Consider the following 27,910-nt stretch of genomic DNA (forward strand, 5'->3'; position numbering starts at 1 on the left):
ATAAGACATTAAACATAAAAACAATTACACACAAAAATTAGCCCCCCCCCCCTTTGTGGAAATAACACACTGTCAGACACATTTCAACATTCCTACGTAATAACACATAATATAAAACAAAGTAATTAAATATCACTTGCATATCTTGAGACAATTGTGATCTTCTCAACCCTGGAGCACAGTGGGAAAATGTCCTTGCAATTCAACTCCTCCCCCCTTTGTCAGCCCCACTCCCCCGTCAGTCTATATCCTTTGAAAGAGATAGCTGTGGGCATTTTGAAAACTCTGGTGTTTGTTGTTGCAGGTCTTGTGATGGCGAAGAACTGAGTTGAGGGGTTGTTGCTGCTTTTTCATCATTGCACATCTGTAGAAGTGATATCCTGTAAGGGGGCAGGGTTTTTTAGGGACTTAAAGGACAGTTAGAAAAGGGAGGCGCAAAAGCCCCCTCCCCAAGAAGATCTCCTTGAGTTATTAGCTGCAAATAATAAAATCTTAGCATGTTAAGCATTTTACTCATTTTAATATCAGATTTTCATATAATTACTGTTATTATCTGCTAAGTTTGTTTGCTTTCCTTCACTTAGTTTTTGTTGTGTTTTTTTTCATATTATTAAATAAAAAATTACTCCACATGTATAGAAAGAGAACTGTAAAAAATACAACAAAGGTTAAAAAATAAAAAAGAAAGCAAAAAATTAGATTACCAGTCAGATGAAAACAGACTTGACACAAAGACATCAGATTTAGAAAAGAATTATTATTAAATAATACAAAGATATTATCAAAACCATACAGATTACTACTGGACTAAAAAATGGGAAAACAATGGAAAAAGGCTTAAAATTCAGCATGTGCTATCTGATAAGTAGAACTTGATGAAAATGACTTTCAACATGTGATGGACATGTCCCCAAAGTCACACACAAACACACACACACACACACACACACACTGACCTATGAGGAACCAAAAATAAATAAATGCTAAGACACACAATTTTTAAAGAAACCTGAAGTAACCTGAAGTAATCTGTTTTGGCATTCTAACAACCCAATGAAAAACTGATTAATAAATGAAAAACAGATTATTTGTAACCTAAAAAAGTGTCAAAGCCACAAAGAGATAGAGGGAAATCAACTAATATAGCAGGGATTGAGACTTGTTTTGCTGAACAGAAAGAAAGTTGCTGTGGGAGAAAAGAAGGGACAAACACTTTGTTAGTGGGGTTCACATATCCTGTTAAAAGGGAAAATTATTTCATGTGAGAAGTCAGTGGGAGTGCTTTGATATTTACCTGTGAAAAGAATTTAGCATGTTAAGAATTGAAACTTGGCAACCTCTTGGATAATGAGTAGATTTTAAAAATAGGGTTAGATTTTAAAACAAAAAAGAGAAACTCAGCAAGTATTCACCAAAGCTAGCAATTGCAGCCCAAGCAAGGGACTGCTTCCTTTATGTACAGGAAAGGGCTAATATCCCTCTGGCCATTCGCGGAACAATCTGCCACGCCCTTATATATGGGAAAAAATGGCCAGAGATTCATAAGATTTTTAACATTCTCAGTCATTTCAGCCTTACCATTTGCAGACAAAATTTTCCTGCCCTTTATTTACAGGATGGTCAAGGCTCATTCTACTTGATTATATGAATTTGTATGTGCTTAAACTTTGGGTAGACTTTTAAGTCTGATTTTTGTAAATAATAGACAAAACGATAAACACTGTAATCACTCAAATGCCTGATATCACCAGTTCTGCTTCAAAACATCACGGCTTTCACCTCTCACCTTTAAAACAAAGAGCAAATCTGGGCTGAATTTCAACTCATCAGTCACAAATTGGGAAAGTTGAAAGGGACCTGGGGTCATCTAGTCCAACCCTAAAATACAGGGTTCATAGCAAGATTTCAAAGCAAGATTTGCACTACCAAAAAGACATATACATTTAAGTACAGATTTTCAACTGGGAAAGGAAACATCTATGCTCCTATCATGTACTAAGGAAGAGGAAAAGAAAAGTAGCCAACTTTACACAGAACCGGAAGATTGAAGTGAACATTTTTCTTAAGAGGGAGAGGATCTCTTATAAAACATAGTTAAAACAGCCATAGATTTGATTTAAAAGGAATACAAAAGTGAGCATTTTTTCCTGAACTTGCTGAGGAATAGTAAGCCTAATCTATGCCCCCCCCCCGCAGTTTCCTTTAAAGGAAGCTTACTCGGGAGTAAATTTACCTGGCACAGAAGTAAGAAGAAGAAAAAACCCCTGAAAGAGACAGAATGAAACAAGGGGGGGGGCATTTTCTAAGAAAAGAGGCCAGGAAGTCTTATAGAGACTGATATCAGGAGCCTTACAATAACTCTTAAAACTGGACTCAGATATTTTTCTTAGAAGGAAGACCATACTTTCATAGGCATATGCTTAATGAAGTACATACAAGGAGGAAGACTCTTTTGAGCCTCTCTCAAATAACAAACATTTGCACACTTCATTCTTTTGTCTTGTTTAAGATTGATAAGGCTCAACATGGCTTCCTTAGATTTAGAATTGGAGCAAGCTTGCATTTTTATTTTAGATGGCACATTTACGATAAGCAGCTGCTAGATGTTACCTAAGTACAATTTAAACACTGGAAAAACGTTTCTTAAACACAAATTGAAGGGGACTGTCAGAGTCCAGGCAGGAAGTAAGCACCAACTGGGCTTTTTCCCCACCAGGAGTCTGCAGGTTCATTTCTTTTGATTGAGGTGCACCCATTTTAAGAATTTTAATAGCGCTAGCAGTTACTTTTATACTGCAGTCGGGGTTTCATCCCCACTTTTCAGGAAACACAATAAATAACCCACAGTACACTCAATTTGGACAACTCCGAGAATTAGTACTGTGACACACCGCCGTTCGTCTGGCCTGACTTACTAGGCTGGTACAGCTGTTGGCCTTTCCTGGCTACTAAGCTAACAGTGCGGTCAGTGATCTCAACCCCCCCCTTTGGTCATTACTCAGCCAGGGAGCCCACAGCAACCTCCTGCCTCTTACAATCTAACCTGAGAGTTCCCTACTGGACGCTTGCGTAGCGCAGTGCCAGATTGGGACTCAGAAATGACAAAGAAGGAAAGGAATCAGGTGCCCTTGCTTTCTCTGCTCACAGGTCATCTCTAACAAAGATCGCCATGGCAGAGGTGCGGCTGCACCTGGGAGTTATAGTTTTCAGAACAGAAGAAAAAGCACAACCTTTTTCTGGGCAAAACTCCGAAGGAATAGGTCGGCATATAGACTGTAGAAGGGAAATGAAAGAAGTCACACACAACTTTTGCCTGGGCATACTCCGAAGGGCTAGGGCTGGTGTTGAGATGGAGGGGACAGAAAGGAGGAGAAGGCAATTTTTAGGTGAGGAAAAAAGTAGAAAGTTTAGATTTGAAGGGAAAAGGAAGAGTTAAAGAATTGTGGTTGCTGTGGTTTAGAGAACCCAACCCACTACCCGTGTTTCCTACTTAATACTCACTTCCGCATGCGCTGTTCCTGGTGATCCCACGATCTCTTGACTGGTTGTTTAAGGCTGGCCTGATCAAGCGTTGCTTCCTCTGGTTAGCCCCGCTGAACCTCCAGTTATTTCCAGACCCTGGGATCGATGGAAGACTGGTTATTCCTCCTGGCAAACTGCCTGGTGCGCGCTGGATAACCAGTCCTTCCTCGCTTCCAGAATCTGGGTAACCAAAAGTCCCTTTGTGCGTGGTCGCCATCTGTTGTAAATAAAAATATGCCCTTTTCCCTTATGGGGTATCCAAAAGCCCATATAGAGTCCTTACATAGGTTCCCTATTGGTAGGAGAAAATAACAGAGGCCAACCAGAGAATATTGAGAAGCAAAGCAGCTAGTAAGCTTGATCTTTATTGATCTGTTGCAACAGGGTACTCCCCTCACAGGCAGGAGAGGAGGAGGACCCCCAAAATTGCTGTGCAAGGGCTTATAAAGACTTTTGAAATTCCCATTCTCTAGATCAAGACCACCCCCAGAAACATTATGCATACATCACAGAAGGGGTGTTACCTAAGACCACCCCTCAGATACATCCCACCTACATCACAGAAATTTAAATGTTGTTTTTCTCTTGTCCTTGTTTATCTCCTGTCTGGCAGGTTACTTGATTGGATTTCCTGGGGAGCCTAGCCATTCTTTTGTAGTGGTAAAATACTTATTTCCTGGGCCAGGTCACAGGCTCACACCTTATTCATATCTTAAATGTGTCCTTAAGACAGGATTTGTGAGGAAAGAGACAATGGGGAGACTTTTCCAGTTTGACCTTGCAGAGAAAACATTTGGTCAGTTTAGGAATCAAAATGGTTCCAGGTTGGCTTTCCTGTGCTGATCTATGTACGTGTGGTTATAAACGTTGCCATATATCTAAAACCATAAAATTCCTATCACACACTACAATATACACACACCACACACAGTTTTTACAAGTAGGCATCTCCCTCTGATCCCAGAAAGGGTTCTTGGCTTCAGAATTCTTGCTGCCCCAAAGTCCACAGCAAGTCCTGACTTCAGCTGCTTCCAAAGTCCTTGCAGCTCTTCACAAAGTGTTCTGTTTTCTTCCGTGATTCCAATCAGTCTCCACTGTTCAGATCTCCCACACTTTCCCAGCACCGAACGCTCCAACTTTAGTTCCATATCTAGGTACAAATTCTGCCCAGCAACAGATATAAGACAGTTGCACTGTAGGGAATGAGTCAGCATTACCAACTCATGTGAAATTAACCCATTAAACACGTTCCTTAACAGATCCTCTGCTGGATCCCTTTGCAGAAAAAATCTCTGAAACCCACTCTAAGGGGTTCTAAGGAGCACCTGTGCTCCTTTATGAAATGCCTATAACCTACACTTCCAGTTTGAAAAGACAGATGGGAATCCCATGAACCCTGGAACACTTCATGCAGGTCTCTTTACAGAGCAATACAAATGTTCAGGTGTTTGGAACTCCATGGAGGGAAAAGTGATCTTGGAAGGGGAAGTTGCATCAGAAAATTTGCACCTCCTCCCAACTGTCCTTTCTTCATTCCAAATTGCCCCTCCATGAATTGCCCTTTCTTTGGAAGGAGCCACCAGGTTTTTTTTTGCTACAGACATTAGCATGTTATGTGTAACTTGACCCTTAGTCTTAAGTACAGTCAGCTGACAGCTTTTCCTGCAAACACTAGCTATCTTGTTGTAGATAGTATCAGTACCTGATAGTGAACCCCAAGCATGCTTTTCCTCAGCAGAGGCTTTGCACTGATGCTCAAAGCACACAAACTTTGGAATAAGCTTAATTTTAAACTTGCTTTGGAATAAACACGTGAAGAACTGCAGTATTTGATTGGGCTCAGAAACAGAACACTTGTTATGAAAGATCAAAAGAAAAGTAAGTCAGGAGCAAAACAGCAATCCTGAAAAGCATTTGCAGAAAGATTAGGAGGTTCTGGATTTAAAACATGTATGTTTTATGCCAGGGTTTTTCTGTTATTCTAAAGCAGCAATGCTGCAGCAAGCAAAGGCTCTAACAGCTCAGACAGCTGCTAGTGGCTGCAAAGCCAGACAGGATGTGTGTGACTGCTGCCATGGAAACAAAGGGGCAGTCCATCCTTATTGAGCACAGGATATGAGCTCAGTGTGTGTCATATGACCTGTACAGGATGTACATGGGTGGAGTTTGGAGTTTCTCTCTGTTTGTTGAAGAGAGCAGACATCTTTGACTGTATGACTGCTAAAGACAGGAATAAAAGCATGTAGTTACATTTCTGTCTGTGTCTGATTCCCCTCCCTGGGGATATGCAGGGAGGGGGAGGAGGAGGAGAAGCAGTTGGTGTGTTTTTCTCACAGCCTGAGGAAAATCGCCGGAACGGACCTCGTGTGTTGTTTTCCTGCCGGGAGTCGCCAGAGGGAGGTCAAAAGAATTCAGCCGGTGCCTGGAGAGATAGGCACATACCTCTGACCGAGCCTGAATTTTAATAATGCTTTATAAATGCATTATTGACCCCTAAATCAATAGTTGCACTTTACATTGGTTCTCAACTTACTTTAATCATTTTCGAATTGGTTAATGAGTTATGAAATCGTAAAGCAGTAGTAGATTATCATGTAGGGTCCAACTGGTCAGGAAATTGCTTATAGTTCTGGCTTATCACCATGTATAATGTAAGTGTCTATGTGCATTGAGTCTTTGATCAATAGTCTTCCATAAAATCATAAATGTGTTTCTTACTTGTCCTATTTTGGCTGCCTTTGAAAAAGAACAGCAGAAGTGTTATGAAATATCTACAGCAGGTTTTATAACACTCTACAGGTGAGATAGGGACTTCCTCTGCATGTGAAGACAGGCTGCGGTGGATTGAGAGGACAAGACCAACAGTGTGTCCAACAGTCAAGAAGGTGGTTTCTGCATGTGCTGTAGAGGGAAATCGGGGGCAGATAGGGCTTGTCCACCTGGGAAGGTAGCCCATCTAGGAGAAGGAAAACTCTGATCCTAAATCTCCTCTGGCTTAAGGCTACACTCATTCGTGAGTAAATCCCAAGGAAAAATCTGTACCCACTGCTTTGCAGAGTATCTTAGGGAGAAGAAAAGGCTAAAGAGTAAAGCCTACACAAATCTGGAGTGGAGTCCTTGCAGCCACAGCAGGTGCTGTGATTCTCCAGCAGTTTGATTTCATCTCCAGAAGCGTTCTCCATTGTCTCTTGAGACAGACAGATGCCAACAGAGTTTCTTAACTTGTGGTCCATGGACTCCAGGAGGTTCATGGATGAGCTTCAGGAGGTCTCCAACTTTCTACATTGGGAATGATGTAATTTCAGGGTCTTCTCCCACACTTTTCCTGGTCTTTGATTAAGGAGCTAGCCCATGGCAAGGCCCCCTTTTCCATACTATACTGAAGTGGTTTTGGCAGCCAGAGGAACATGACTTTCCCTCAATAGCCAGCCTTCCTTTTAGTTCCCCTGTGACCTAAAATCAGTTCAGGGGACAATTCAACATCACTCTCTTCTAAGTTTGCACACATTTAAGTTTGCTAGATGGAACAACTCTCCTTGTCTTTTCCCACTGCACAATGTACTGGGGCATCCCCCTCACCTCCTGACCCAATTTTGGGGTGGTGGCAGGGAGAGGAGGGGGGAAGTCCCATTATACACTTGAAAGTCCTTGCGCAAAGCTTCTGCTGATGTGACTCATTACTTGAATCCTGCCCACGTGTTTCTAACATTCATATTTGGACTGTCTAATCTTTCATTTTTTCAGGAAGATGGCAACTAATGTTTCTCAGTAAGCACCCAAATAGCCTCCTGACTTTTGACTCTGTGTTCTTTACCTTCAGGTTCGATCTGCCACCACTTATTCTTTTTTCAATGGATGGCTTCAGGGCAGAATACTTGGAAGATTGGGGCAATTTACTGCCCAATATTGGAAAGCTCAGTAAGTCATTTTGTTCTGAGGATGAATTTTTTTTAAAAAATTCGTTCTGCAGAAAGAAATGTTTGAATTACATGCATATAGGTATTGCTGCTAGTGTTGAAATTTAGCAGAGGGGGAGGGAAAAAAGGGTCTCAGAGGAGGTGGATCAGGGAGTTGCTGCTTGAACTTTAAAGTAGGGTGACCTACTTTGCACTGTCAAAAAAGAAAGAAAAGCATCTTCCCAAAAAGAAGAAAAAGGGGCACAGATTTGCATGAAATTTGGGTTGGGTGCGTACTCTGAATGTGCAGATGCAGATTTATATTAATAAATAAATAAGTACATAAATAAAAATGCTAGTTTAAATAGATCTGCAAGGTGAGTGAGCCTGCGTGCCTGCTCTGCCTGTCTTCTGCCCAGATGCAACTGTTGCAGCTTCAAGGCCCCTGCTGTCCTTCCTTGTTCCCTATTTTGAAACCAGGCTGGACCAGACAGTCCCTCAAAGAGAGGGGATGTTCTGTGACAGTCTTTCAACTAGACAAATGCCCTGTATTAAGCAAGGCATATGGCCGGAGCCTGCTCTTGATACTCCCATATTGAGCAGAAGTCTTCAGTAAGAACTCTGGGGCCAGCCTTTTCACTTCAGCAAGCCTTACTCAAATGAAGTACTCAAATGAGACCTCTGGGTATAGGACGGTGTATAAATTCAATAACAAATAATGATAATGATGATAATGATGATAATGATGATGATAATGATAATAATAATAATAATAATAATAATAATAATAATAATAATAATATAGGTGATTTTCAGTTACCTATATTTGTTTCAAAAGATTCACTGCTGACAGTTTTGTGTACATTTACTTTTTACATTATTTGTGGATTTTAGCTATGTTTCGCCTACAATTTTATGTGTAACTTGCTTGGAGGGTTCTTTGATTAAGTAGTTTGTAAGTTTTCTAAAAAGATAAATGGGTAGTATTCCACTATGTTTTACTCAGAGCTGAGCCAGCTAAGTTAGTCATGTTCTTGAACTTGGATGGGCCTCCTCTGAGTGAAACCTAGATGAATATCACCCATTATTGCTATTTTAACGGCAACCACCCCTTTCTTTAAGCTGAGGAGCGGCCATCTTGAGCTGAGAGGCTATGGGGCTGTGATCTCATTTTCTAACTCCAGCCTCTCCCTGCTCCTTTATTTATTATTGAGATTTATTACCCATCCATACGAGGGCTGGTTGTATAATATGACAGCATAAGGAAAACCGCAAGAAAAACAACAATGGAGCATAATAATAAAGTTGAGGCAAATCAGTGTGACACAACGCAGGGAGTGAGAGAAGCATCTTCTCACCTCCACCCTTCACAAGCCTGAGCAAACAGGTGTGACTGACCTGCAAAAGCTATGCAGTGTCAGTCATTGCAAGATGCATCTTGCAGTCAAAAAGGAGGGGGGATTAGACCCAGAGAAAAATGCCCACATTCTGGCTAACGGGAAATGTTCTATGCAAAGTATTTTTTACAAGCAAGGGGCCTTGGAGAAGGGCTTTAGCTCTGTGGTAGAACATCTCCTTTGCGCACAGAAGGTCCAAGGTTTAATCCCTACCATCTCCAGGAAGGGGTGAGAAAGACTCTGGAGAGCTCCAAATACTGTAGGCAGTACTGAGCTAGATGGACCAATGATCTGACTCCGTGTAAGGCAGATTCCTATGTTCCTAATAAGTTTTAAAAGAGGTGTGCATGTTCTGTGTTTTGCATATGTCATATTGTGTCATGGTTATAATTTACTATATTTACAAAGCACCATTTGTTGCAGAAACATGTGGGACCCATTCAAAGTACATGAGAGCTGTTTATCCAACCAAAACCTTTGTAAATCACTATACTATTGTCACTGTAAGTACTTTTTTTTTTGCCTTTTATTGTCGCCATTGCTTCTGCTGTGTCGCTATTGTTTTAAAAGCTAGGTGCTTTATTTCATTTCTAAAAATGTTTATATCCCACCTTTCTGCTCTGAACAAACACACAGTGAATGACATTAGATTCCCACCAAACCGTAATAATGATCTAACAAGAATCTAAAACAACAGCAAAGCAGAAGAAAGTAAACACCAGCTTCTTCATTCCCAAAAGCTCCACCTAAAGAAAACAGATTTGTTTGGGTACTAGAATGGTAGCCCCTTTGATGAGAGGTGGAAGAAGGACATGTGTTTGGCACAGGCGATTGATACCCCTCCTTATGGACATTTCACTGCTGTGTCTCTAGAGCCTTAGGCTGCATGCACAGGATACATTTAAAGCACACACACCAGGATTCCTAGGAATGATAGTTTCTTAAGGGTGCTGGGAATTGTAGCTCTGTGAGCTTCCTAGGATTTTTGTGTATGGGGATGTCCTTTAAATGCAGGTGTATATACAGCCTGGACTTTAATTCTAAGCAGGCTTACTTTTTGTTGTTTAGTCGTTTAGTCATGTCCAACTCTTGGACCAGAGCACGCCAGGCACTCCTGTCTTCCACTGCCTCCCGCAGTTTGGTCAAACTCATGTCAGTAGCTTCAAGAACACTGTCCAACCATCTCGTCCTCTGTCACCCCCTTCCCCTTGTGCCCTCGATCTTTCCCAACATCAGGGTCTTTTCCAGGGAGTCTTCTCTTCTCATGAGGTGGCTTACTAGGCATTGAGAAATCTGTAGTACAGACTTCTGAGGAAACATTCACAGGACTTCACAGTTAAAGCTCTCTTTTGCAAAATGATAGTTAGGAGGAAATAAGGGGTGATTAATCCATGCATGTATCAGGTAACAATCTTACTTCTGTTTGTTGAAACCAGAAGGTTGAAACCAAAAGTTGCTGCTAGGTAGAGTATTTCAGTCCAGCCAGCCAGCCAGCCAGCCATGCCCTTTTCTGTAATGTACCATTCCACCTCCTGTCTCACCATCAGGGTTGACATCAGGGTTGACATTAGCAGCATTGACATCTAGTGATGCAACCCAATGTACATATCAAGGCACAGAGTACACTCACTTTGTGTTTTCTTTCCCCAGGGTTTGTACCCAGAATCCCATGGCATCATTGACAACAACATGTACGATGTAAAATTAAACCAGAACTTTTCGCTTTCTTCAGATACCAAGAATAATCCTGCATGGTGGGGTGGTCAGCCTGTAAGTGCCATTTGCTGTTTCTCAATTTGCTCCTCACTTTCCATGTGAATGAGGTGGACAGGTGGATAGATAGATGAAAGTGCTTTCTCTCATGCAGTGGTTCCAGTCCTTCTTGGAGGGACAAGCCCAGCAGGAGATGCTGGGGAACTCCTGTTCAACGCCGTGGCCAGTGTGATGCTATAATTCAGCACCCCCACCTCTCATCTTCCATTCTACAACATAGTTGTAGTCCCACTGTGGTACCCCCGAAGCTCTGTAACCAGTCACACTCTCCTAAATCTGCCTCTTACCTGGTCATTGGCCTCTGGTATCCCTCAGGGTCCTATCCTGTCCCCATGCTATTTAACATTGACATGAAGCTGCTGGGAGAGGTTGCCCAGGGATTGGGGGTTCGATGCCACCAATATGCAGATGACACCCAACTCTGTCTCAATCTGAGGAAGCTGTTTCAGTGCTAAACCAGTGTCTGGTGTCAGTAATCGACTGGATGAGGATGTATCTAGGCAAGATACAGGTTACCCTGATTAGTCAAAGGCTGACCGAGGATTAGGGATCCAATTTGTGCTGGATTGCATTACACTCAAGTTCACAACTTTGGTGCACTCCTGGATTCAAGCATGAGCCTAGATGCTCAGGTTTTAGTAGTGGTCAGCAGTACATTAGCACATTTAAAAACTAGTGTGCCATCTGCACCCGTTCCTAAAGATGTCTGATCTGGCTACATGCCTTAGTTACATCCCATTTGGATTACAGTAACATACTGTGTATGGGGATGCCTTTGGAAAGTGTTTGGAAACTTCAATCCAAAAGCCTGAGATGAGATTTCTGATTGGAGCTGGTTACAGGCAGAACAGATACTTCCTGCGACTACTTGTCCATTTCCTGGCACGATTCCAAGTGCTGGTTATATTTGGCTTGGGTCCAGGCTATCTGAAGAGCTGTATCTCCATATATGAGCTTGCCTGGGCTTTGAGATAAATTACTAAATGTGCCTTCTCTGCCACCGTCTCCTCCTCCTCTTCACCGCCTGGTAGTTACCTTTGGGGACATTTGCGGGAGATACAAAAATGTATCAAATTGGGCAAGAAAAATAAAATGCTATTCCAAGGCTCTATGGTGCTTCTGAAGCCTTGCAACCAGCTTGCTTCACCTCAGACCATTCAGGTCCTGGATTGCCTCATGCTCTGAGGTAGCTCAAGGGAATGTTTGCCTTTGATTCATCTGCCATTGGAGGGGAATGTGTAGACCTAGTAGCTCGCTCACTTGAAGTCCACATAGGATAAAATAGTTTTGTTGAAATGATTGAAGCAACATTGCAACCCCTTAACGACAAGCAGTTCCCTAGCAAAGGTGCTTCTTCAAAAAAGACCTTGTATCTCACAACAAAAAAATTCCTTCCAGTAGCACCTTAAAGACCAACTAAGTCAGTTCTTGGTATGAGCTTTCGTGTGCATGCACACTTCTTCAGATAGCTGAAGAAGTGTGCATGCACACGAAAGCTCATACCAAGAACTGACTTAGTTGGTCTTTAAGGTGCTACTGGAAGGAATTTTTTTGTTTTGACTATGGCAGACCAACACGGCTACCTATCTGTAACTTGTATCTCACAGTTATTAGCATGATTTTAGCGTGTTGACTGGGGTTCCCTCAAGACCTTGGGGCATGGAGAGTTTTAAATGAGTTTGTGCTAGTAAGATGAAGATCTATGTTTCAGATACTGAATTTGTGTATCTTCTTGCAGATTTGGCATACAGCAATGTTTCAAGGGTTGAAAGCTGGCACCTACTATTGGCCTGGATCCGATGCAAAAATCAATGGAACATACCCTAATATCTTTAAGGTGTACAACAAGTAAGTTGGAGTTTTAGAAAAAGAAAAAGAAATTGTTGTTGTTGTTATATCCTACCTTTTCCCCTGACAGGGACTCAAGACATCTTACAGCTAAAATTTCATTTCATTCTATTTATCTGTTGAAGGTGTTGTACATGATCCTTTCCCTCACATATTTTTTCTTTACAACATTCCTTTGAGGAAAGGAGGCTGAGAGGCTGTAATTGGCTCAAGGTGACAGGTGTATTTGTATATGCCGTATACACATACAGGAGAAGCTTCCTCATGTAGAATAGAATGTCCCTATTTTCATGTGAGAAACGTTGGGGGGGGGCATGAAATCTAGACACCACAACTTCCCTGTTCCTGGTCTGCATCATTGTTCTGTTGCAGAATAAATTTCCCTGATGGCTAAATAATTACAATAATAATTATTCTTTGCAGGTCAGTTACATTTGAACAAAGAGTTACAGAGCTGCTGAAGTGGTTTGAACTCCCAAAATCTGAAAGGTAACAGTTTAGGAAGCTTTTGGCAGTGCTTTTGTTCTTGTGAAATGTTTATCAAGCCTATTTATTATATACTAAGGATCTTTTGCCAGGTTGTGTGTGTGTGTTTTCTGCAACCTTTCTTTTTATCTAGGTTTTATCTGGAGGGTTTTTGGTATAAGTTGCCTCTTTTTGGGCAGGGTGGGATTTGTTAGATCTGTCTGGATGTATTTTTTTGTTGTTCTTATTCTGTTTTGGTTAACATACTTCATTTTAATGTTTTGTACTACTTTTGTAAGGCACACATCCAGCTGGTGGCTTTCTGTTCTAAAAAAAAGTTTAACCTTGTGCACATTTCTGCACCTTCCTTTGAGTGAAGGCTGGCCAAGATTCCTTTCCATGCACTCACAATGCACTTTTCTTTTGAACTCTAGGCCTGATTTCTATACATTGTACATTGAGGAACCCGACTCAGCAGGACATGCATTTGGACCAGTTCATGGTGAAGTAAGTTTTTCTTTTTCCAATCCTATAAGCCATAAATAAACATGTAGGATACACAAACTACAGTCATGTGACACAGCTTGCAATGTGGTTAAGTTGAGCATCACCTAGGAACTGATGAGATTCCTGCATCACAGAGGGTTGGACTAGATGACCCTCCGGGTCCCTTCTATGATTCTATGAACTAACGTATTTTACACAGCCCATCATCCAACCTCCCAAGACACCAGAGGACCAGACAGTAAGGGTGTAAGCAGACAAAGTGGATGTAAGCATCATAATCTAGTTATACTGGAGTGGGTTGGGGTTTTCCAACAGAAAACAGGTATGGGGAGGAAAAAATTAGGCTACTCTCCCTCTACTCCATTGTCCTAATCAGGATTGGGGCTCTGCGTGACTGTACCCGGAGAGCAGAACCTGGAGATTGTTACAGTATATTATAGTTCACTATGCATCCTAAAAGGATTGTGTAATATTGATGATAATATACATCTTTTATGCTGATTAACCCAATACACAAGAATCTCTGAATATGAATGAATTGATGTACTAAATGGGACTCCGGTTCAAAAATACCTTTAAAAACACCAGGGGGCAATAGAAAAAAAATCATTTAAAAGTATGTTTGTTCTGTTTTGTCCCATATTCTGTTGTGGTATACTTGATCTTGAACACACTTTGAAGGGGAAACGCTATTGAAATCCTTTCTCCTTTTGTTTTAGACTGTTAAAGCCTTACAAAAGGCAGATGAGACCCTGGGAATGTTAATGGAAGGTCTAAGACAAAGAAAATTGGACAATTGTGTCAATATCATACTTGTGGCTGATCATGGTATGACTGCTTTGTTCTTCCATCATTAGGTGCTATCATTAGGCAGGGTGAGGCAACCACCTCAGGCAACAGATGCCTGAGGAGGGAAGGATGGCAAGATGTGTTCAGAGGACAGAGCTGTATGTGCCTTGTGGTCTGCCTGAACCCCCTAACCTTAGTCTACAGCTCACAGGGGTGCTGGGGGATGCTGTCCCATCACTAGTGTTGAAGTAAGATTCTCGTCTGGTTGGCTGCTCAGGGAATGGGCGGAGTGAGCAGGACATTATCCTGCCCTTTGTCTCAGTCAACAAAATATCTTGGGCCAGCCCCTTTTGTGTCTCAGTATAGAGCTTTATTGATCTTGCAAACTAATAATAATAATAATAATAATAATTTTTATTATTTATACCCCGCCCATCTGGCTGGGTTTTCCCAGCCACTTTGGGCGACTCCCAACAGAATATTAAAACAGAATAAAACATCAAACTTTAAAATCTTCTCTAACAGGGCTGCCTTCAGATGTCTTGTAAAAGTCAGATAGTTGTTTATTTCCTTGACATCAGATGGGAAGGCGTGCCACGGGGCAGGCGCCACCACTGAGAAGGCCCTCTGCCTGGTTTCCTGTAACCTCACTTCTCGCAGTGAGGGAACCGCCAGAAGGCCCTCAGTGGATCTCAGTTTCCTGTGCTGAATGATGGGGGTGGAAATGCTCATTCAGGTATACTGGACCAAGGCTGTTTAGGGCTTTAAAGGTCAACACCAACACTTTGAATTGTGCTCGGAAACGTACTGGAAGTCAATGTAGGTCTTTCAGGACTGGTGTTGTTGTCACGGTACGGGAGATTGAAGTCCCGGCTGAGGACGTCGGGACCGGGGGCAAGATGGTGGGGTGGGAGCAGTAACGAGAGTCCAGAGGGTCAGGAAGCAAGGAGTCCCGAAGTCAAGGGTCCAAGGGTCGAGAAGCAAGGAGTCCTGAAGTCAAGGGTCCAAGGATCAAGAAGCAGGGAGTCAGGAAGCCAAGGTCCGAGAATCAGGAAGCAAGAAGCCAAACACAGCAAGGCAGAAAACATGTTGCTGTGGCAAAGAGCCGAAGGGAAATGCTGACCTTGTATCCCTTCCCAACTCTTGCCACCAGATGTAGTGAGTTACCAAGTGGCCTCACTTGCGCCTTGCCTCTCCAGAACAAACTTAGAAAGGCCCCACTCCTGCGAAGCCCTACTGGTCACAGGGCCTGGCTCCTGCACGTACCCTTGATAGTTGTATGGTCTTGGCGGCCACTCCCAATATTTGTTGAATAGTTTAACCATCTCTTTTCTTTCCTTAGGCATGGATCAGACATTTTGTGACAAGATGGAATTCATGACAGATTATTTTGAGGACGTTAATTTTTATATGTATGAAGGACCGGCACCTCGTATTCGATCAAGGAATATTCCAAACAACTTCTTTTCATGTAAGCTTTGCGCATAGGATGATAGATCCATAGAATTAGAGAGCTGGGAGGGATCTAGGGCTTGCAGACCATCTAGCACAAACCTTTGCTCAGAACAGGAAATCTAGAGCATCCTCAGCAGATGGCTGTCCATCCATTGCTGAAAAGACCAAAAGGAGTGAGGGAGAACTCAACATCCCTCTGGGTCATCCTTTGACAACCCAGTACCCTTCAGATGTTTTGTGCTACAATTCCCATCAGCCCTATAGCATAACTGCCAGCTAGCTGAAATCCACTCTGCCAGTGCTGCTTTCTGGATGCAGCCCAATAGATAGGACTGGAACCAACTGTAGCACAGTTCCCCCAGTTCCCATTCCATAGCATCAGTCCAGGAGGATACCATGGTCAATGGTACCAGAAGCTGCAGAAAAATCAAGGAGCAGAAGCAAAGCCACGCTTGCTCATCCCACTCCCTGTAAAAGTCATCCGTCAGGGCAAAAAAGCATGACCCGGTCCCACAGCCAAGCTTGAACCCAGATTGGGTTCTTAAATTCTTACAAAATGTCAAAACGGATGAAAGGGGTTGGATAATTATATGTAATTTTGAATCCAGAGTCTAATGTTTTGATTTTCTTCCAAACAGTTGATTCAGCAGGCATTGTTAAAAATCTTACGGTGAGTAAGCATTTAATCTCTCATTTTCCTTGTAGCTTTAGTAAGAAAACAGCAAGTATATTATTATTATTATTATTAACAGTAGATTTATATATTGTACATTGTCAACTGCCCTGAGATCTATGGATGAAGGGGGCTTCATCCATAGATTTCAGGGCAGTTGACAATGTAGTTGATGCATTTTTTTCCAAAGTGTAATTTCTGCAGTAGACTCATGTTGTTTTCTTTGGCAGATGTGCTACATGTAACCTATATCAATATATAGATCACAATTTTTTATAGGGGTTAGGATAAATAATTTTAAATGTGCAAATATATATATCAATTAAGGTAGCATCCTAACTTTGTTCTGTGGAACACAGCCATGAATTTCTGCTGGGAAAATCAGCACACTGCCATCAGTAAGAACTTTTGTGACTCCTGTCTGGTGTTTTCATGAAGGAATTACAGCATACCCTTTCTTCTCTGTGGTTAGAAGTATCTATTTGTGTCTTTGTGTTCTGCAATGTGAAGATCTCACAAGTTCACTTTTCCAATTTTAGTGCCGAAGTTCCACACAGCACCTCAAAGCCTACTTGACTCCAAATTTGCCAAAGCGATTGCACTACGTTAACAATATCCGTATTGACAAAGTTCACCTTATGATGCAGCGGCAGTGGTTGGGTGTGAGGTATGGTACTGATGGTGACCTTATCATCATCATCATCATCATCATCATTTCTATACCACTTTATATTTTTAAGAAAAATCTCAAAGTGGTTTACAGCATATTAATACATCCAAAATCAAACATTTCTGAAGAAAGTCAAATATAAAGTATACAGTCAAAGCAACATAATTAACTGAAAACTAAAATGTTATCTTAAAGATTTCAAAATAGAACATTACAAAGGAGGTCAACTACAGAATACATATTTAACACTAACAAAGTTAACATTAAAACATTAAAAAAAACTACACATTGCTAAGTGAAGTCAAATATAAAATGCACATTTAAAACAGCATAATTATTCAAGAAGGACACTGACAAACTGGAACGTGTCCAGAGGAGGGCAACCAAAATGGTCAAAGGCCTGGAAACGATGCCTTATGAGGAACGGCTAAGGGAGCTGGGCATGTTTAGCCTGGAGAAGAGGAGCTTAAGGGGTGATATGATAGCCATGTTCAAATATATAAAAGGATGCCACATAGAGGAGGGAGAAAGGTTGTTTTCTGCTGCTCCAGAGAAGCGGACACGGAGCAATGGTTCCAAACTACAAGAAAGAAGATTTGACAGTAAGAGCTGTTCGACAGTGGAATTTGCTGCCAAGGAGTGTGGTGGAGTCTCCTTCTTTGGAGGTCTTTAAGCAGAGGCTTGACAACCATATGTCAGGAGTGCTCTGATGGTGTTTCTTGCTTGGCAGGGGGTTGGACTCGATGGCCCTTGTGGTCTCTTCCAACTCTATGATTCTATGAACAAGAGAATAAAATATTACCATAAGCATGACACAGCTGTTTGGCAGGCACAAAAAGATGGGGCAAAAGAATCCAATAATTAGGGTTTGTTGTCAGGCATAGCAGTGTCCCTCCAGTCTCACCAGGAGCCTCTTTGGTCGGGCTGGGTGAGTCTGGGCCCTGCCCCCTAGGCCAGGTGGACTCTGCGCCAGATTTTGGGGTATCATTAAAGGGCAAGTGCTTTATCTATTCATTCAGATTATACCCTTTTTTATATAAAATGTTCTGAGCGGTTTATAAAAAAATATTTTAAAAGGGTAGAAACACACCAAAGAAAAAAGAGTTTCTTCCTGGCACCTACTTGCAGGGAGGGTGTGCAAGTTCCCCAGCAGCCCTTCTTCTCACTGTGACAGAGACCAGTGTCCTTTTCTCTCCCTTTTGCAGCCACAGGGAAACAGATCAATTTTTGTCTCTTAGGCCTAGAACTTCCTATCTTGTCACCCCTGTGTGCCTCAGTTCCTCAGGCTCCCTTCCTGCAAAAGTGAGCTCAGGTACTGAGATCTTTTCCTTTTCATTCAGCCAGGTTTTGTTCTGCAGTCAGGTAAATACCATTTCATTCAGCCAGCTAGTGTGAACTGCTTCTAGTTTGACTGTTTTTTCTGCTCTGCAATTCTATTCTTTTAGTTTATTTTTTCAGTTTGATTGCTGGGAATATCTCTGTAAGTCACCTTGTGAATGTTAACTTTCTAAGTAAATGTAAAATCACATAAACAAATCAAAACAGAAACTCATAAAATTCCATATTAATGAACCTCTTTAGAATTCCACTGACTTCCACTGAACTGGCGTAGTTGTCTCATTACGTCATTGAAGTTTTGCAACTCCTGAGAATGTAGATTTCCTTCATTAATATTTCTAAATAAATAATATGATAAATGCAATCATAGGGCCGTGTGACCTGACATCTGGACATTTCAGCTTAGTTTTGTCAGAATGCAGTTAGGATAAACCAAACCATGTCAAATCCCAGAGGGCCCGTCCCATCTGGATTTTGCAAGTACAGTGGTATCTTGGTTCTCAAACTTAATCCGTTCCAGAAGTCCATTCCAAAACCAAAGCATTCCAAAACCAAGGTGCGCTTTCCCATAGAAAGTAATGCAAAACGGATTAATCCATTCCAGACTTTCAAAAACAATTCCTAAAACAGCAATTTAACATGAATTTTGCTCTCTAATGAGACCATCGATCCACAAAATGAAAGCAATAAACAATGTACTGCAGTCACATAATCAGTCAGTCAGTCAGTCAGTAGCTGAGCTGGGTTCCACACAGTCACAAAAACAGACAAAAAGTGCCACAAAAACAAAAACACAAAATATGGTAAATAGCAAAAATGGACAGACCTCAGCATAACACTCAAAATGGTTCAGCTTCCGAAAAAAGTTCACAAACCAGAACACTTGCTTCCGGGTTTGCAGTGTTTGGGTTCCAAGTTGTTTGAGTACCAAGGCATTTGAGAACCAAGGTACAGTACCACTGTATTTTTGCGAATGTTAGACTCATGGAAGCTTTTAGTCAAACTGCTGATGAAACTTCTGATCAAGGCAGAATGCAGACATTTCTGTGTAAAGACAGCAGACTCATCAATACCAGATGCTGGAGATCAGTAACAGAAGAAGGCTATTGAGTTCATTGCACTGCTTGTGCATAGTCAGAAGTATCTGGATGGCTACTACCTTTGGAATACGAATAATCCTGAAAGGCAGAGAAGGGGAACTTGTGGCCCTAGCAGCAGCCAACATGGCCAATGGCTCAGGAATGAGAGTTGCTGTAGTCTAGAAGGGCACAGGTCTGGAAGGGCACAGGCTCCCCATTCCTTCTGCATGGCAACACCCATGTCTTCATTTCATAATCCTTGAGGAACACTGTGATTCCTCCATCTTCCTGCATTAGATCCTAACACTTGTGGGCCTTTTAGATTTTAAAATCAGGTGCAGACGTCCGACCCCACCACTGCTTTCTACACAATTGTACTGATCTCTTGACATCTCATGCAGTTTGAATTTACAATAGCCACACAATTCTAGGAGCGGGGAATAATTTGTTTTGGCATGTGTTCATTGTTCAACCTTGCATATGAGGAATTTCCAAAGTATCAAAAGTGCTTTCAAATATTGGGTGTGTGTGTGTTGGAGTTATGTGCTGAAGTTACTCCAAATCGTTACACAAGATAATTGAGTCAACATAAAATATTTCCAGTAAATGACTCCTGTAGTTTGGCAGTCTTGTTTATTCCGTCTTGCCTTCCAAAAGTCACAGCAGTGAGTAAGCAAAAAATTTCCAGGCAAATGCAGTCATTGTTAGTCAAAATATTGTAGAATTTCTTTTATGGCTCAAAGGAAAGGAGGAAAAAGTGTAAAAAAGGAAATAAAAGAAATACTTCTGAAATATGTAAATGAACTACAACTTTATAAAGCTAAATAATTTTTATACAACAATTTCCAAGACGATTATGAGCAACTCTGTGTTTGATCTTGTTGTCATTTTGCTGTAGTTACCCCTTCGTTGCCGTAGTGCTTTCCACCACAAACACATACATCCCCTTTCATACCCATCCACATGTGCTTGGGAGCTGGAGTTGGTCCATGGCTCCCTGACATGTGTCCTTGAGATATAAAGATGAGCATCTTTGGTTCTCACTCTTCCTCTTTGCTACTCAGAACCCAGTTGCAATTCTGGTATGCAGACATAATAGCTACACAAAGTATGGAGCCACTCCAAAATACAACACTTCCCTGACATACTTACTAATGGCCTAAGATGTGAAGAGTGCCACTGCTTTATTTGAATTTGTCTCCACATTTCAATGCTGATAGTTTCTAAGGCAGATGACAAGTTTAAAACACAAATAAAAACAGCAAAAAAGCAGGAAAATAATATGAGGACATAGCACCAGACGAGCATCTCTGGTGAGAGTTCCATATGTTTGCTGCTGTTTTAGTATCATTTTATCTTGGTTAGGTCTTTCTTCTTCCTAGAATAATACCATCCAATCAGAAACCATGCCATTAGTGAATGTGATGATGCCACAGTGCTATTTGGCTGTGGGAATATATCATTGAGATCAAATTAATCCCATTCAGTGGACAGCAACTTCCTGAGTAGGTGGAGTATTTTCATACAATCACCCTTTCGAAGCAGAATTATTGACAAAAATTGCTGAAGGGAGTGCCTTTTGACATTGATTGCAAAAATAGCCCCTCTCTAGAGTCAGCTCTTATTTGAAATAGTTCAACATCTGTCTCTTTTTAGGTCTAAAAGCTATACACGTTGTGGTGGTGGTAACCATGGCTTTGACAATGAGTTCAAAAGTATGCAGGTAGGGGTTTTTTAAAAATAAATATAGAAAAACGTATTTATCTGTTATTTTCTGTAAGCATTTGCCACAGAATCAGCTCCAACATTTCTCATATCCTGCATGGGTGTTGTTTTACACTAATACATGACTTACAATCCATGGGCCAGAAGGTGTGTTGAGTAGATGCACCACCAAAATATGAAGTGTGTTGTGAGTCCTCTTTCAGGGTAAAGGAACTACTTGAAGGTTTATGTCAAATCATAAAACCCTGGGTTGCTTATGCACCCAAAATAGTCTAAGCTAGACTGTTAAAAATTACTTTTTTTCTTCTGGAATAAACCTTATGTCTCAAATCAGTAGTTTCTCCCATGTATGACTTGAGTCAAACTTTTGCTAAACTAGCTTTATTTTATTGTTTTAAACAAACTTGCTGAAATCTGTTTAGTAACACCATTTTTATTATGACTACCCAGGCCATCTTTGTGGCACATGGACCAGGATTTAAAGAAAAAACTGAGGTGAAGCCTTTTGAAAACATTGAGGTTTACAATTTAATGTGTGGTGAGTATTAACTAGATTCTGTCTGTTTTGCCACCAATAGTTTTAAGATTGGAGAAAAGTAAACTGAACTCAGAATGCAGAGAACATTTAATTGCTACACAAAACATATTGTACTACTTCAGGACATAATGCAAATATATATCGTGGAGTTCAGACAGGTACCTTGAGGTTATAATCCTTCTTCCTATGTGGTAGGTATACTGAGGAACAGAATAGCTGTTCTGTATTTTGTATTATGAAAAGCAGGCATATCCACTGCTCTGATTTCCAGATTGGGACACCTACAAAGAATGCGACTGCACAGTAGATTCCATGGCCCTTAATCCCATGCGTACATGGTGTGACTCTTTGTATTCAAAGGACATCATCCTGCCGGTGATGGCAGCCACATTTACTTCTTCAGCTTTATGCACAGAGAAAATAGTTCTGCTTAACCCATAAGATGGGAGGACAGGTTTTGGAAGTCAACAGTAGGGAGGCAAGCATTTCCACAGCTGAAGCTGTGAGGGCATAATCAAAGGAATGTACTGAAATGATACGGCCAAAGCTGGAGTGTACTACTTATGCAGCCCAACTTTTGGCACAGGCCCAATTCACCCATTAACAATGCATGTAGTTGCCCTGTAACCACGGCTGGCCCTCATGTTTGGCTGAGGGAACCAACATGGGACAGCAAGATCATGTGGGAAATGACCACACCAGTAGAAGGAAAAGTAGTATTGGCATGACAGCTTTCTTCATGAGTGATTCATAGGAACACTACAAAGCTACCTCATAAGGAGCCAGACCATTGGTCCATCTCGCTAAGTATTGTTTACATTAACAGTGGCTTTCCGAGGTTTCAGGCCAGGGACATTCGCAACCTTACCTGGATATACCAGATTTTAAACCTAGAACCTTCTTTATGCAAAGCAGATGCTCTAACATGCAGTTCCAGCCCTTTCCCAAAAGCACCATGACAAATTTTCATTGAATTTTACAGTGGTAAGGTACAGAGTCTAACCAGAGAAGACACTCCCATGCCACACAGCACCGTATCAATTTGACCCTAAAACATTCCAGTCAATAACCCGGTGCATTCTTCTCAAGAATCAAAGCAGCTGGCAAAGACGGCAATGTTGGGTTCTTTAGCAGGAAATCCTTGTGCATTTTTATTAACAGCCAAGTTTACATCACCTAGAGGAAATTAGCTCTTGTTCAAGTTAAGCCTTGCACAGAGCCTGCCCCAAAGAAATCATTTTCACTTTCCGTGACAGATCTGCTTAAGATTACGCCAGCAGCAAACAATGGTACACATGGTACCTTGAATCACCTACTGAAGGTTCCTTTTTACACTCCATCACCTGCGAAAGAAGAGTCAGCTCCTTCTTTATGCCCCATGAATTCCCCCGCACCACCAGATGTTTCTGGATGTGTCTGCAGCTTGGTAAGTCTGAACAGGATCAGTAACTCCTAAAACGGTTAGACGTTCATTTCCCACCCCTCACCCGAAAGCAAGAAGTAGTGATAGCCACCAGCTTGGATGGCTTTAAAAGAGGAACGGAAAAAATCATGTAGCATAAAGCTACTAACCACATTGGCTATGGGCTACCTCTGCTGTTCAAAACAGGGGTGAGTGCTGTTGCACTCAGGGCTTTTATATGGGCTGCCCATTGACATCTGGTTGGCCACTGTGGATGCTGGGTTAATGACCTTATCCAGCAAGCCCTTGTCATATTCTTGTGGGGTGTGTTTTTTATTTGAACTTTTAAAATGTGAACTATTTATTTGTGAATCATGTTTTACATGTGCATCAATGGGGTTTCTATACAAAGAATAAGAATTTAAGGATGCTGACACAGGAGTGAAAGGTCCTCCGGTCGCTAATGTTGGGAAGGAAGGAAGGAAGGAAGGAAGGAAGGAAGGAAGGGGGGGAGGTTTTGAAGGGCGTGGTGGGTTTGGTATGGGGTGGCGACTTGGTGGGGTTGGCAAGTGAAGCAAGCAATGGCAGCAGTTCCTTGCACTTTTGTCTGTCTGCTTGTTTTTAGATAACAGATGTTAATGTGATAAATGAAAGATTGAAGCTCACTGATGAAGCAAGTGAGTATTGCCTCTACTCCTCTTCCGTCCATCTGTTGTGGCAGCAGAGGGCAGGTGTCGGGGCCTCAGATTAACAGTCTCCTAACTCCCCTCAAGCAGCTGAATAGTGACAGTGGATAGGGAAAAATTTGGGGACCCCAACCCTTCTCAAAGGTGTTGTTGGACTCCCATCAGCCCCAGCCACCATGGCCATTGGTCAGGGATGATGCCCCAACAGTATCTGGAGGGCCATGAGTTTGCCACTCTCCGGGCTATAGGGTAGGGGAGTATGCAAGGAAAGCAGCAGACAGGGAAAAGGCAGAAGTAGAGGGCAAGTTGTTTAGCTGAATGTGAAAGATGAAGTGATGGATACAGTGGTTAGAGTGCTGGACTAGAACCTGGGAGGCCAGGGTTCAAATTCACATTTGGCCATGAAGCTCGCTGGGTGATCTTGGGCCAGTCACTGTCTCTGATTAAATGAGGACAGGGAAAACCATATGCACCACCTTGAGTTCATTAGAGAAAAAAGGTGGGATATAAATGCAAAAAATAATAAAAATTAGAACCAGAAGTAAGCTAAGTTTGGGAGAGAATATACCAGACAGCATCTTGCCCAAATTTTCAAATAATCTTTTTACCCATGCTCCCCTTTTCAAATTTATTGGAAAGCAAAGACTCTGAATAAACACATGCATTTCATCATAACTTCTCAAAAAGACTGTATTCAGTTACTGCACACACCCCACCAAAGCCATCCCCACTCCCCCCCCAAGGTCATCACATAAATGTGGAACTCAGTAATTATGGTTTATATTCTAGAGAAGACGTCCGAAGCTTCTAATTTGCCTTATGGTAGACCCAAGGTCTTACAGAAAGAGAATACCTATTGCCTCCTTCACCAGAATAAATATGTGAGTGGATACAGCCAAAACATCTGGATGCCACTATGGAGTTCATATACTGTCAACAAACCAGTAAGTTTTCAGATTTATATACCTTTTGAAGTGCAATGAAAGGCCGTACATGGGGAAGGGCTGTGGCAAAACTGCTCATTGCAGGAACATCAGGCAGTTATCACTGTGTTTGTATGTTTGTAAAATGGGCCAGGCAGCAGCTCTTCAGACTGAGTGGTTGTTGGTCTGCTTTGGGGGAAGATGGTACTTAGTGTACGATCAGGGTTACCAAATCGCCATTGGAAAAGCTGCAGCTTAATGGCAGAGCAACATTCTTAGCATGCAAAAGAATGCAATCCATAGATAGGGCCAGGAAAACCCCCAATATGAAACCCCAGAGAACTACTGCCAGCCACCTTGAGAGCCAGGTTAGGATCTGGGAGACCTGAGTTCAAATCCTGACTTAGCCATGAAAGCTCACTTGGTCACTTTGGGCCAGTCCTTGTGTCTCAGCCTAACCAAGCTCTTAGAGTTGTTGTGAGAATAAAATGGGAGAGCGAGAGTCATGCATGCCACCTTGGACTAGGAAGATTCCACAAACCCCAGTTCACTCAATACTGTAGCAGCTGGGCAAGCCAAAACACCAAGCCCACATGAACTGGCACTGAAAACGTGAGCAGCAGAACTTTATGATGCTGCAATATGTGTACTTTGCTTTTTGAGCTAGCAGGGGGAGCACTTCACCACTGGGAAGAAATTCAAAGGGGAGGAGAACAGAGGAATGAGTCACTGCTTGGAGCAGGACTCCTGTCCAACCTCCACCCTGGCGTCAATAGTACCGGGAGCAGCAAACACCAGGGAACAGCTTTTCCCAGATGGCAAGCAGCTCCTAATCCTCAATGAAATTGCTGAACTAGAGATTCAGGAGACACAAAAGGCTGTACTTTTTCATACAATGCATAATTAACTTAGAAGACACTGTGGTGGCCTCTAGCTTAGATGGTGATGAAATCTGGGGGAGATAATGTCTATTAGTGATTTTTAGCTATCAAGGCAACATAGAGCCTCCCTTTTCAGAGGAAATGTACCACTGAATGCTAGTTGCTGGTGGGACAACAGTGGGAAAAAGTTATTGCCTTCTTGTCCTGCATGCATACTTCCCAGAGGCAATGTCCGGCCTGGCCACAGTGGGAAACAGCATTCCCTAGATGGACTTTTGAGCCGATCTTTTCTTGTAATCCAGAAGTGAGAAACCTTTGGCCTCTTCCTGCTATGTCTCGATCAGAATCTTACACCTCTGGTATTCATGAATTAATCTGGTGTGGGTTTACATAGAACGTGGCTGGCTGATGCATCTGTGGCCTTCAAGATGTTGTTGAACTCCAGATGTCATCAGACCCTGCCAGCATGGCTAATGGTCTGGGACTATGGGATCTGGAGTCAAACAACATCTGGAATGGGGCACAGGTTTCTCACCCCTGATATGTTTACATTAGGAGAGATGCTTAAATAAACACATAACCTCTCATTTTAAAAATTATTTTTGCACAATACGCAGCTGGCTCAAACCCATGCAAAAGGAACGTGTCTGTTTCTTCTGCTTCTCATCTCTGATAATAATCTCTTAAGGCTTGTTTTGTGGCGCAAGGAAAATGACCTCATTGCAGAGGGAGCTTTTTTTGGCATCCGTTTATACTTAGACAGCACAGCAGTTCCACAATGTGAAGCATCTGTTGCCATACTTTAGGGAGACTGCAGCAGGGACAGAGTTGCTCCTGGGAGACCTAAGCCAGCCCAGAAAAGCCAGGTGGCATCATTGTGGTAAACATCAGAACATAAGACCATAGGCCTGCCTAGTCCAGCCTCTCATACTGCCCAACCACCTGCCGAGTTAAACTGTGGAATTTGCTGTCACAAGGTACTGTGTTGGCCACCAATCTGGATGGCTTCAGAATGAGATTATATGAAGTAATGGCTGTTAAAGCTATCAGTGACTGCTAGTAGTCATAATGGCTGTGGTCTACCACCAGTACCAGATGAACACCCAAGTAGGGAGAGTGCCTGTTGCCTTCAGGTTCTGTTTGTGGGCTTCCCATGGGCATTGGGTTGGCCACATAGCTGGACTATAATAGCCTGGCCTGGACCAGCAGGGCTGTCACGGTCTGGGTTATGGGCAGTCAGAGTCCCGGCTTGGTACGTCGGGGCCAGGGTAGAGGTCGGAAAGCAGGAATCAGCAGTCCAGGGTCAGCAGTCCAGAGGTCAGGAAGCCAAGAGTCCACGAATCAGGAAACCAGGAGTCCAGAGGCCAAGAGTCCAAGGGTCGGGAAACCAGGAGTCAGGAAGCTGAGGGTCCAAGAGTCAGGATTCCAGGAGTCGGGAAGCCAAAGCACAGCTAGGTGGGTAGCATGTTGCCATAGCAAAGAGCCAGAGGGAAATGCTGGCCTTATATACTCCTCCTGGCCCTTGCCACCAGGTGCTATGAGTCTTCTGTCAAGCCTCACCTGTGAGGCCGCACCTTGCCCTTCCAGGCCAAACTCAGGAAGGCCCTAGTCCTGCGAGGCCCTACCAGTCACAGGGCCCGGCTCCTGCACGCACTCCTGACAAGTTCCATGTTCTGAACCTCGCAAGCAGGGCAGGAGAGCAATTGCACTCTTCTGCTACTGTTCCCCCACAACTGGTATTCAGAAGCACACTCCCTCTCTGATCTGTGGCAAAACATACAGCATTCTCACCCGGCCTTCCTCTTTCTGCCTTGGTTCTCCCCTTCCTTCTGATCATTACCAGCACTTGTGAATCAGCGAAGGAGCATTGGATCAAACGGGAGGAGCCCTATGGTCTGCTTTTCTGACATTACAGTGGTACCTCGGGTTACATACGCTTCAGGTTACAGACTCCGCTAACCCAGAAATAGTACCTCAGGTTAAGAACTTTGTTTCAGGATGAGAACAGAAATCGTGCTCCGGCGGCACAGCAGCAGCAGGAGGCTCCATTAGCTAAAGTGGTGCTTCAGGTTAAGAACAGTTTCAGGTTAAGAACGGACCTCCGGAACGAATTAAGTACATACCTGAGGTACCACTGTACCTAGAAGCGGTCCAGCAAAAGCAAATTTGCAGAGGTGGCACCGGAGACTGCTGAGACCCCCTGCTTTAAACCTATCCAAACCAGATGCTACTTTGGCCACCCTCCAAGCTTCCTGGTGGCACTTTCACATACATGCAGCTCTGTTTTGGTCCTTATATTCACTCCCACAGAAACCATTGCCACAGAGCAGGCAAATGAGATGA

The 27,910-nt window shown here is 42.5% G+C and overlaps 1 protein-coding gene across 1 annotated transcript in view; it reads left to right on the top strand.

Moving 5' to 3' along the window:
• The window catches only part of ENPP3 (ectonucleotide pyrophosphatase/phosphodiesterase 3), a 54,084-nt gene that overhangs the window by 16,447 nt on the left and 9,727 nt on the right, over window positions 1-27,910 (top strand). The window contains exons 4-18 of the mRNA XM_081855286.1: window positions 7,343-7,440; window positions 9,239-9,318; window positions 10,466-10,585; window positions 12,327-12,436; window positions 12,860-12,925; window positions 13,336-13,408; window positions 14,128-14,236; window positions 15,540-15,668; window positions 16,291-16,322; window positions 16,865-16,992; window positions 21,069-21,135; window positions 21,588-21,675; window positions 22,932-23,101; window positions 23,703-23,754; window positions 24,553-24,707. Of these exons, the coding sequence (XP_081711412.1) occupies window positions 7,343-7,440; window positions 9,239-9,318; window positions 10,466-10,585; window positions 12,327-12,436; window positions 12,860-12,925; window positions 13,336-13,408; window positions 14,128-14,236; window positions 15,540-15,668; window positions 16,291-16,322; window positions 16,865-16,992; window positions 21,069-21,135; window positions 21,588-21,675; window positions 22,932-23,101; window positions 23,703-23,754; window positions 24,553-24,707 (1,477 nt within the window). The remainder of the gene's footprint in view (window positions 1-7,342; window positions 7,441-9,238; window positions 9,319-10,465; window positions 10,586-12,326; window positions 12,437-12,859; window positions 12,926-13,335; window positions 13,409-14,127; window positions 14,237-15,539; window positions 15,669-16,290; window positions 16,323-16,864; window positions 16,993-21,068; window positions 21,136-21,587; window positions 21,676-22,931; window positions 23,102-23,702; window positions 23,755-24,552; window positions 24,708-27,910) is intronic.

Source organism: Podarcis erhardii, assembly GCF_964252035.2.
Source record: "Podarcis erhardii genome assembly, chromosome: 3".
NCBI lineage: Eukaryota > Metazoa > Chordata > Lepidosauria > Squamata > Lacertidae > Podarcis > Podarcis erhardii.